At 38.2% G+C, this 12482-nt stretch overlaps 1 protein-coding gene across 1 annotated transcript; it reads right to left on the reverse strand.

Moving 5' to 3' along the window:
- Positions 1–2680: 2680 nt before the first annotated feature.
- On the reverse strand, positions 2681–3646 carry LOC115526403 (olfactory receptor 2G3-like). The gene has a single exon (XM_030333805.1). It carries the CDS (start codon positions 3644–3646, stop codon positions 2681–2683), a length of 966 nt encoding a protein of 321 aa, XP_030189665.1.
- Between the last annotated feature and the right edge of the window lie 8836 nt (positions 3647–12482).

The following is a 12482-nucleotide window of genomic DNA, read 5'->3' on the forward strand; positions in this document are numbered from 1 at the left end:
CTGTGACCTTCTTCCCTTCCAGTGTTTCCCTTCCAGCCCTTTACCAACCAGAACACTAAATTAATGTTTTTCACTTAAAGAGAAAAGATACTCATTAAGAAAGCTGGTAACATGACGTAGGACAACAGGGTTTATTATATCCTCTGTTTTACCATGATGACCTTAAGTCTTTCAACATTACATTATTATCCTTAAAACAAATCAACCAAATCCAAAAAATGCAAATATAATGTCATCGCAGTAGAGATTCTGATAGGTTTATTATACATAAATTTGATGATAAATTTAGAATACATGTATTCCAGAGAGAAAGAGGTAGCTAGCTATAAGACGTGATTGATGGATGCTTAAAGATGATCCAATCCCACAACAATCTCATTTGGTAAATGAAGGAAATGAGGCTCACAGCCATGGAATAGCTTGTTCCTGTTAACGTAGCTAAATTAAAACCGTGCGATTGTAATTTCATTATTCTCGTTCCAAGTGTAGTCCCTTATAATACACAATAATACCTTAAGCACTGATTAATCAAGTACTGAGAGACTGTAGCTCATGATAACAGTACATTCTCTGATTATTTTGTTTACTCTAGGCTTTAATTTTATTTACATATGAACAAAGTGTTAGTTAGTATTTTTCTTAGCTATGCTGTCATCATGTTACCATCATGCCACACAAATGTAGGGAGGAAGTAATTCAATGGGACATTTGATGTTGTGAAGGACCAATAATTGGGTTCATGATTATTTGTGTTACTCTTTTTTTTAAATTTTTTAAATGTTTATTTATTTTTGAGAGAGAGCCAGCACAAGCAGGGGAGGGGCGGAGAGAGAGGGAGACAGAACCCGAAGCAGGCTCCAGGCTCTGAGCTGTCAGCACAGAGCCCCACACGGGGCTCGAACTCATGAGCCGTGAGATCATGACCTGAGCCCAAGTCAGGTGTTTAACCTACTGAGCCATCCAGGCGCCCCTATTTGTGTTAATCTTAAAATAAATTGTTGTTTGTTCTAGCAGTGAGGTAACCTATTGTACATAGAATTATCAGTTAAATGTCTTTAAGTGTTACATTTTCCTTTTCTGTCAAAAGAAGCAAACATAGGAAAGGAAGAAAGTTGGCTTGAAAAGGTCTGGATGGGAACTAAATTAGGCGTGGGCTGTGTGAACTGTTTACCACCCTTTGTCCGCCCAACTCCAAGCTACTGATCAAAACAAACTAATCAGACGACATTGATTAGATCTAAACAATTGGTCTAAAACAATTTTAGGAAAACTACACAAAAATACTCACTTCCATTTGTTTGCATGTTTCAGCTATGTGTTCCTTTGTGAGAATGGTTTTGCAAATGTTTTCTGCGTTTTTAACCTTGCCACTCATTTATGGAGCCGAAGAGTAAAATGGATGGGTAATTTTTGTGAAGCAAAAAATAAGCTTTCCATTTGATGTACCTTTGGGCATTTCGCGTTCCTTTATCAAAACGAATTTAATATTGTTTCTAACTCATAAATAGCCAACCAAGTATGTTGTTATATTTCTTATTTGGTAATATTTGAGAGAATTTCAAATTTTCTTTTGTTCAGAAGAAAGTTGATTAGAAGTAGATGTTTCTAATCCTTATTCATGTCTCAAGCAAACATATAAAGTTATATATATTAAGGCACATATAACACAAAAAAAGCGCCCTGCTTGTAATGAATTTGACTAGTTGGTTACTGATTTTGCCTTTTACTTTTTGAATCAATGTTAAACCAGTCCATCAAGAATGCTTCATTTACTGATTTTATATGACCTTCATATTTATGTAGACGAAATGGTTGCATTTTAGTTATTGAATATCTGAGAGTGGAATTACACTTTTATTTTCTTCTAAATTGTAAAAAAAAATAAGTGAGGAAATTTTTGAAATAGAGTAGCTAATTTAATGGCATGTTAATCAAAGGCCATATATATGGTTATTAAGCATAATAATGTTAAATTATATTCTATTCTCTTAATTCAAAGAATAATTATCTTAAAAAACAATTCTTTTTAGAGCTTCAAAATACAGGAAACATTTATTTCCACAAATGTGTGTGTGTGTGTGTGTGTGTGTGTGTGTCACATTTTACTAAGAATAAATCATTACTCCTTATTAGTCATCTCAGCCCTGCATGATCTGGCTGCCTCATGAACTTTAAATGAAGCAATATTTTGATATATTTGTTACAAAGCAAGCCTGTATGTATGTAAAGGAGTCAAAATTGGTCTAAACCACAAAGTAGATGCAAAGTCTTGTTTCCTTGTTCACTACCAAATTAACACAGATGTGAAATGTTATGTCCAAAATCCCTTATCTGAATTTCTCCACCTGAGTTAAAAATTCAGGATGTTTCTCTATATGAATATGCTTTAGATCCTCCAGCAGTAATAAGATGTTTCATCTTACTGTTATAATGTCAAGCAATTAATTCCAGATAGTCTATGATTTTAGAGAACTAAAATTTCATAGTGAGTAAGCAAATAGTCACCCAATGAAAGAAGTTACTTTGGCACATTAAAGCTGCAATTTGCCCTTGGAGAATATGTGTTCCTGCTGAGTTTGCAGCTGGCTTTATGTGTTCTTTATGAATGGCAGGACAAACATTGACGGTTCAAGGTCTTATTTATTGTCTTACTTCATATCCAGAAGTCAGCCATCTTAGATTAACAGTTAACTTTATGTCCCATTAAGACCCCTCCTGTCTTCTGTTTTGCAATAGCTCTCCTTAAAGCTCCTTTCACATCTTGGTTCCTTAGGCTATAGATCAAGGGGTTGAGCATAGGTGTGATCACAGTGTAGAACACTGCAATGATCTTGCCCCCAGCCCTGGAGGACTTCGACTGGGGTCTCATGTACATGAAGATGGCAGTTCCATAGAACAAGGCCACCACTGTCAGATGGGAGGCACAGGTGGACAGTGCCTTGTGCCTTCCAGAGGCTGACCGTATCCTGAGGACTGATAGAAGGATTCGGGCATAGGAAACAACAATCAGGAGAAAAGGAATGAAGACGATGATAATACTGAAGATGAAAACAACCAGCTCAGTAAATGAGGTGTCAGTGCAAGCCAACCTCAGGACAGAAGGGACCTCACAGAAAAAGTGATTCAGGACATTGGGCCCACAGTAGGGCAAACTCAAGGTGAGGACATTGATAACCATGGAGCTCACGAAGCTACTGGACCAAGAAATGGTTGCCAATTGGACACAGATACTTTGGTTCATAATGACAGTATAATGAAGAGGGTGACAAATGGCTACATATCTGTCATAAGCCATGACCCCAAGGAGAACACATTCAATCATTCCAAAGGAGAGGGAGAAGTACATCTGAGTAGCACAGCTAGAGAATGGGATGGTCTTTTTCCCCACCATGTTGGACAGCATTTGTGGGACATTGGTGGATGTATAGCAGATATCTAGAAAGGATAAATTAGTGAGGAAGAAGTACATGGGGGTTTGGAGACGAGGTTCTATCTGAATAACAGTGATAATTGTAATATTCCCCACTACTGTTAATAAATAGAAAAACAAGAACATAATAAAAAGAATGAGCTGCATCTTTGGCTGAGATGAGAGGCCCAGGAACACAAATTCAGTCACAGTGAAGTTTGTTTTTATCATATCCATTTTTCAAACCACCCCCTTTTTACAGAAGCATCCACTTGAAGACAAACATCAAATGTCCTATATCTAAGTGTTGGAAATTTAAGACATAAATAGGAAAGCAAAGAAAAGTCTTGTTCTGGAATCATATCTTGAGTATCTGAGTTGTACTACAAATGGAAAGCTTTTCTTCTACTTTTGGAGGCCATATTCTCTTGATGAGGTTAAGATTTCCAAACTCAACGACTCTTTTAAGTTAAGCAGATATACTTGAATTTTCTCCAAGAATATGCTCTTTGGTTGGTTTATAATCTGTTCAAAACCTACTCATTCTTCAAAGCCTTCCTCATGCCCTACCTTTTTAAAAAGGTGTAATTATGTCCTTGCTCCTCACCCAACAACAGAGCAGCATGACGTAGAACTTAAGTAAAACTCAAGGAAGGTCATAGCTTCCTGTGCTAACCTAAAAGTAATGGCAGGAACAGAATGGCAGATACATTCTTCTGTATCACTCTGAGGCAACCTTCTCCTGCTTAGACACCCAGACACCCGAAGAACAAAGACTGCACACACCAACAAAACCAGTCATGGATCACACAAATGGCCAATTCTACCAGCCTCACCACCTCCATATTGTGGGGTCTTGGATAGTTTCATTAGGTAAAAAAAATGGGAGAAGTGATTTTTTGCAGATTAAATTAAATGATGTGTATAAAGAATTTAAGACAATATCTACATGCGAGAGCCAATCCACAAATAACATCCAGTATTAATTGTTCTACTAATGTACAGTGAAGCTACATTTATCTAGAATTCACTTCTGTAATAAAAACTGTTTCAGAGAAGTCATATGAATGAAAAAGATCCAGACAAGTTAAAGTTACCAGGTCTACTCATTGAGAGCTCCTCATCTCCCACCCTGTGCCTACTTACTCTAAATTTATTTATGCACTAAGTTGGCGTGTTTGGCTAACTGAGTTGCAGCCGTGAGCAGATCAAAAGCAGTGACTTAAGGAAGATACATAGGGTAAGAAAGAGTCCCAGAGGCAGGCGCAGTTATAGCAGCCAGAAGAACTGACAATCATTCATTCACTCATTTGTTCATTCATTTTTGTCTTTCCTTTTTTTTTCGTTCTTTTTTTTTCAAAAATGCCTTTACAATAATCTAGTATGTACCAGATGCTGGGCATACACTGGTAAACCCAATAGACATTTTCGACAGTCTCAGAGCTCAGAGTCGAGTGGCAAGTTGTGATGAAGAAAACAGCGCCATCCCTGAGAGCATGGGGAATCTTACCAGGAAGACCTGTAAGAACCAAGTAGTTGTGGGTCATGAAAAAGACCACTTTATGCAATACATCCTTTCTCAAATAGTATCGAGGCACGTGTAATGTCTTTTAAAGGGCTTTCTTATATTTTGATTTGAATCAGGGCTTTTCAAATCAAATAATTCAGTGAACTGATACACTAAATTATCTAAAATCTGAAGTCTAGGGATACAGGAGGGGCGGGCCTGGAAAGAGGAGGGAGAAGTCAGGTCACAGTCCTGTGTTCACCTGGAGCAGCAGGAAACGGAGTGAGCAGGAGTTTCAGAGCTTCCTCCCAGGCCCTTCAAACAGCACTAAGAAAGTTCTGTTGCAAGGAAGAAACGTTTTGGTGATTCTAGACGTGACTATGACAGTAAATGACATCCACAGTGAGTTTCTCTGTTGACAAAGTGACACACACTCAGGAGATCACACCGTTAGTAGTGAGGTGGATGGGGTGTGCCACTGGAGAGCAGGATGACGCGTGTGGGTCCGCCACTTGCCCGTGCACAATTCATGACACCGACCTGTGCCCAACTGTCCTCATCCGTGGGACTGGGGCAGAGCACGCTCCTCAAAATTGACGGACGAGATAAATGAGATAATGCAAGTAAAACACCTAAAACAGAGTCAGACATATATAGTAAGAACTCAATATATGTTAACTATTATCATTATGATTCATGTGATTCTCACTAAAGAGTCTTGTCAAGTGCACAGATCATGAATTATTGGCATTCTTCACCTACTCCCCTAAATGGCAGAGAGACTAAGTCTTTAAGACGCTAAACAACTTGTCTTAAATCACTGAATTAATGAATATATATACAACACACATGTGTCTAATATAGCTGTGTCTACAGTGAGAAAACCACGGCAAATGTAACAGTCCTGGTTCCCTAGGCATGTATGCATATGTAGAATTGTTCACATAAAGGAACATAAGTATACTCGCTCCACATTTAGTTCCTTTACGTGCACACACAGCATTTTTAGTTACTTGATGGCTACAGCTGCTGAAAGAGAGTTAGAATCCATTCAATTGTCACTTTCCAGGATACAAATCTGTTTCTATTCCTATCGGAACACAGAGTTGCAAGTCCATTACAAGGAAAAGAGGAATAAAGACACTTTTGCAGATGAACGTACCTCCTATAAGACGAAGCAAGCTCACCCAATTAGATATAGGTTGAAAAGCCCTGGATAGTTGGTAATTACCTGTAGATTCTATACAGCCATCTCAAGCAAGCAACCAACCCCCTAGCTGACTGCGCAGGTCCGTCTTACCTCTCAAGGCAAAAAGCTACAGTTGCTAAATGCCTCCTTCCAACTTTTCTGCCTGGAAAACTCAGTCCTATTCAGCCCTTTAAATACTAGGCATGTATGACATTCTCTTGGAAACTGTCCCTAATCTAATTCATCCGAACAAAGTTAACGAGAGCACCCTCTGCTGAACCTTTTTCATCCTTTGAACATACTTGATTGTTGTCCTTATGTGAGTGAATACAAAGTTGTGAGTCTATCTCTCCAATTGACTTTGGGTTTCTAGGGATCCTGTTAGGTTTATTTATGTTTTGCCATTCCCTGGCACATAATAAGCACTCTCAAATGTTGATAAAACTCAAATAAACTCCTCTTATTTCTTATTTTTCTTAAGTCTGGAGCTCAGATGAAGAATAAATCTGAGCCGTAATTTTAGTGGAAGAATAGAGTCCGGCAAAATCATTTACTATCAAATCACTTATTTTTCTAAACAATACTGCCTAAGGCTCAAAAAGCCACCTAATTCAGTTTGGAGAAAAGGGAGAGGGAGAGAGAGAGAGAGAGAGAGAGAGAGAGAGAGAAATAGTTAATGTGACTTGTTACCAAGAAGGTACAACGTGTGCTAACTTATACTTTACTTAAGCTCAGGTTATTTTGTCTTCATATAGACACAGCATATCAGTCATGTTACATATTTCACAGAAAAATGGCTGCTCTTTCTGTTCTGCAAGTCACAGGAAGAAATCTACAATATATTTTACATCATGCTGGAGAAATCTACTGTTCCTTCATAAATTCAGGATTTTTAAAAGCTACATCTTTAATCTTTGCCATATAAATCATGTGTGCAACGGAAAACATTTTTTGCTGCAAATTGTTTATTAAGTTTGAAGGATAGATTTTGATGTGTAGCAATGATATTATCGGTCTTTCATAATCCATACCTCCTTTTCCAGGGATAATGTTGCAAGGCACCGTAGTGTTGGGGTAAAAATCAACTCTGGAAAAAGACCATCTGAATATGAATTCTGACTCTACCGGCTCTCTGGTGGGTCATTCAGGTAAGTTTCAAAACTTTTCTAAGCCTTTTTTTTTTTTCTCCTAGCTCAAGTGGGAACTATATTAGTATCTAATTCATAGGATTTTCTTAATGATTACATTACAAAGTCCATCTAGCAATTTTAGCATAGTATCTGACACATCGAACCTAAGAAATCATAGCTCACAATATAAACTCCAGGCTTGTAACCAATTTTCTATAAATAAATTTGTGCTCTGAAAGTGGAAAGACTATTAGACATAATTATATTGGAAGTTTTTGATACATCACTATAGGAAGGTTTAGAACCTACACAAACCTACATAGTCCCTTCATGTGTGTGGTATTGCCGAACTTTGTAATGTCTTTGCATCAATTATCAGCTCATCCATCAACAAAATTTATTGCTAAAGATTAAAGACTAAGAAGTTTAAAAAATTAAGAATAAAGATAGCATAGGGGCCCCAGTCAGTTAAGCATCCAACTTTGGCTCAGGTCATGATCTTGTGGTCTGTGAGTTCAAGCCCCACCATTGGGCTCTGTGCTGACAGCTCAGGCCTGGGGCCTGCTTCAGATTCTGTGTCCCTCTCTCTCTCTGCCCCTCCCCCACTCCCACTGTGTGTCTCTCTCTCTCAAAAAGAAACAAACATTAAAATTTTTAACCAAAAGAGTAAAGATAGCATCAAAATCCTGTTTCCCACCTAGTTAGGGAAAAACTTTAGGAAACGCTAACCAGGAAGACCTTAAATATTTTTGCCAGTGAATCCATTGGTGAGTTTTGAAAATTATACTAGAAAAAGAGTTAATCATATTTTTGCAAAAGCATTACTAAGATTGTTTATGAACTGCACTGTAGATGATAATTTACCACTTAGTGTAAATTAGCTACACAAAGTCTTTTTTTAAGTTTATTTATTCATTTATTTTGAGAGAGAGAAAGAACACAAGCAGGAGAGGGGCAGAAAGAGAGGGAGAGAGAGAATCCCAAACGTGTTCCATGCTGTCAGCACAGAGCCGACATGGGTCTCAATCTCACTAACCCAGAGATAATGACCGGAGCCGAAACCAAGAGTCGGACACTTAACTGACTGAACCACTCAGGCATCCATTTCAAAAAGTCTTTTAAACAAATAATGGGGGTTTGGGTTTGATGCAACATGGAGGAGAAGGAGGCAAATATGAAAATGTGAAAGCAAGGGGTCCAAGGAGGCCATGCTCTGAGAGGGAGCCAACCCCACACTCCAGCAAGAATACCATGTTAGTAAACATGAATAACACAAGCTAACAAATTGTGATATTCAGAACAGGCACCCCCGCCACCCCCACCTGCAAAACAAAACAAAACAAACAAACAAAAACTTCTTTATGGAAAAGGAAAAAATCACCCAAGAAGAAAATGATATTAATTCTGTGCATTATAATTCTCTATTTGCATGACAAATATTTTTGTAGGTACTTTGCTGGTATTAAATCGTATCTTTACAATAACTCCAAAATGTACTTAGATCCATTCTGAAGATGAGACAATTGAAGATGAGAGAAACTATGCCGTTTTCTCAGAGCATTTAGCTGAGCCATCATTTGTACTTTAGTCTGCCTAATTCCAAAATCTTCTAGTTAAATAACTGATAGCTTTATTTCACTCTTCCTTTTTTCTTTTACATCCAATAGACAATTGTAATCATAGGCACAACAGATAAAACCTACCCGAAGGCCATAACCAATGCAAAGCAATAACCTGCTTCATACCTCTCCGCACCACATACTCACGTACACAAAAACCGATGAGAGATGGTGCTATAATCACATTCAGCCCTTTTGTAAAGATGATGAATGCATGCAGAGTGCAGCCCCTAAGTCATCTGAGTATCCTTGCTCTGGGACCTTTGGCTGAATTTGAGATTCTTGAGGGATAATGTCCCAGATTGGTAATTAAAACTTATGTGTTCCGAGGTATTCCTGGTTGATGCATTTGTTGGTTGCTCCTCCTCCCCTCCCTGCTCTGCAGATGAACCTGTATCAAGGTTAAAGTGACCCTTCCAAGTGATCAGGGTGTCCTCATCCTTCAGTACTGCCTAATACCAGTCATCATAAATATGAGTGAGTGCATTCACTGCAAGAAGAGCAAAACGTAAAATCCAGGGTTCAGAGACCAAACACAGAGTCATTTCCTGGAACCTACTGGAATTTAGGGATGCTAATGATGCTAGTGTACTCTCAACCATCCGCATAGCAAATGTGAACCCTACGTTCCCCTTTCCATGATCATAGCAAACTCTGGAACCACGTACTATTGCATAGTGATGAAATCAAACTGTTTATAGGGAAACAGTAGGGCCAGCGTGGGGACTTCCTACATGTGACCTCAAACACATCACTTCACTTTCATGAGCCTCAGCTTATGCGTCTTTAAAACGGACACAAAAAGTCTAGACCACTATATTGCTCCCTTGTTATGGAACCAAAGGGAAGAAGTGAAAAAAAAAAAAGGGAAGAAAATAGGGAAGGAAGAGAGAAAGGGAGGGAAGTAAAAAGTTAACATTAGTTAAGTCCTTCCAATGTACAAAGAGCCAGCTGAGTCAAATCATGCCTTCACATAATGATATCACTTAATCTGGTAATTCTCAAATCCTGAATGGCTGTTGTAGTTTCTTTGGCTTTATTTATCAATTTATTCATCAATGCCCAGACCTACCCTGAATCAATTAAATCATAATCCTTGCAGATAGGACTCTGATATAGGTACTTTTAAAAGCTCTCCAGGTGAGCCCTTAACACCTGATTTTCCAACATTTTTAGTGGGAAAAAAAGATACATTTGTGGATTTACACAAAACAGCCCAAGATATTGAACCTCTTAGGGAGTTTCATACTGTTGCTTCCACTTTTTTCCCTACTGTATTCCAACTTTTAAGAACTACTGTTGAAAACAATATAAAAAGTACTGCATCCAAGATTTTTTGGAATGTCCATTTCTACTTTGAGAAAGCTGGAGACTCCCAGAGTAGATCCTTACCAGGTGTCAACCTCTCAGAGTGCATTGGCTTTGGAATTGCAATTGAAGCTGCTCAGTATACAAAGGAAAATCAATACATGGAACATATCTGTTATCGTATATTTGAGCCTCACAACTCTGAGAAACAGAGAGGACTCCACTAGACTGAAATCCAGAAGGAGCAATTACTTTCATAGGTTTGTGTAGTTTACAAGTGATATGAAAAGCGCTGAAAGTTTTCTCACATTAATATGTACATTGTCTGAGTCCATGGTCAGCACAAAGACCTATTATAAATTCCGGAGGTTTTTTTTCATATTTTTTTTACATTTATTTATTTTTGAGAAACAGAGTGAGACAAAGCGTGAACAGAGGAGGGGCAGAGAGAGAAGGAGGCACAGAATCTGAAGTGGTCTCCAGGATCTGAGCAAGCGGTCAGCACAGAGCCTGTTGCAGGGCTCGAACCCACAAACTGTGAGATCATGACCTAAGCCAAAGTCGTACGCTCAACCGACCAAGCCACCCAGGCGCCGCTAAATTCCGGAGGTTTTTTGAAGCAATATGGTATCCTATTGATGATAAGATGACATGATCTTATATAGAGAAAACCCAAAAGACTCCATCAGAAACATGTTAGAACTATTACAAAATTTTAATAAAGCATCAGGGTAAAAGAAATCAACATGCAAACATTAGTTGCATTTATATACCTTAACAACAAACTATCTGAAAGGAAAATTAAGACAAAAATCCCACTTACCCTAGCATCAAAACAAATAAAGTATTTAGGAATAAATTTAACCAAGGAGGTAAAAGATCTGTATGCAAAAAACTAAAAGACATTGATGAAAGAAATTGGAAAAAACATAAGTAAATGAAAAAGAAAGCCACTGTTTATGGGTCAGAAAGAAAAAGATTGTTAAAATTTCCATACTACTTTAAAATATCCATACTGCCCCAAAACAATCTACAGATTCGATCTATCAAAACCTCTATGGCATTTTCCCCAGATATATATATATATATAAATTAATGCATATGGAACCACAAAAGGCCATGAACAGCCAAAACAGTCTTGAATAAGAGCAGAGCTGGTGGCATCATATTTTCTGATTACAAAATTCTGTAATTAAAGTGTATGGTACTTGACTAAAAACAGACATGTACACCAATGGAATTGAATACAGAGCCCAGAAAAGGCTGATCATCGAAGGTCAACCTATCTTCAACAAAGGTGCAAAGGAACCCACAATGGGGAAAGATGGTCTCTTCAGTAAACATAGAGAAAACTGGATATACACATGCAAAAGAGTGGAACTGGACTCTTAATTACCCACTGTATACAAAACTCAATTCAAAATGGATTAAAAACTTACATGTAAGACTTAAAACTGTAAAGCTATGAGGAGAAAACATAGGGAAACAGGCTTCCAACATTCTCAGTGCAGATTTCCTTTTCTGCAATCAGTGCCCTGCAGTTCACATCTGTGATGGAGCATGAGAACTTTCACACTGTCCTTTCCAAGAGCTCCATCCATATACTCTCTCAGACCTCCTTGTCACTAACTTTCCAGTCTTATTCCCAGTCCCTGCTCAATTAGTCCATCCACTAGTCACTGTTAATAAAACAGTATAGAGATACACCTCAGACTACCACTCTTTCTATGCTCAGAGAAGACAATCCATTGTACTGCTTGATATTTTGCATGACTTTCACACACTTAAGATCTAAATTTGTATCCTTACTACTACTGCCCACTTAAGGATCAGTAATTCTTAGAGGACAGTCTATGTTTTAGAGTGAGAAAATAAATAACTTGTGCCTGAAATACTCTGTTGTGTCTAGAAAACATAGATGCTTCTAAAACAATAAGGACAGGAACAAAAGGAACCGACTTAAAGGGTCCCGTATGGTTGAAGTTGTGGCATTCTGAGTATCAAAGAAAAATCATGATAATAACCAGAATAGTATACTTTTTATTGCAATATATTGAACCAATGAAATCCAAGGAGTCCCGGATACTCATAAAAAGAGAAGTATATAGAGAGAGTGTAAGAATGCAGTGATATCGGGGCATCTGGGTGGCTCATTCGGTTAAGTGTCCAACTTCAGCTCAGGTCATGATCTCGTGGTTTGTGAGTTTGAGCCCCACGGTCGGTTCTGTGCTGACACTCAGAGCCTGGAGCTTGCTTTGAGTTCTGTGTCTCCCTCTCTCTGCCCCTCCCCGACTTTCTCTCTCTCTCCCTCTCTCTCTCT

This window comes from Lynx canadensis, chromosome D1, assembly GCF_007474595.2.
Source record: "Lynx canadensis isolate LIC74 chromosome D1, mLynCan4.pri.v2, whole genome shotgun sequence".
NCBI lineage: Eukaryota > Metazoa > Chordata > Mammalia > Carnivora > Felidae > Lynx > Lynx canadensis.

Bases quoted from the DNA above. Each gene is read 5' to 3' on its own strand.
- LOC115526403 (XM_030333805.1), bottom strand. From the start codon at position 3,646: ATGGATATGATAAAAACAAACTTCACTGTGACTGAATTTGTGTTCCTG.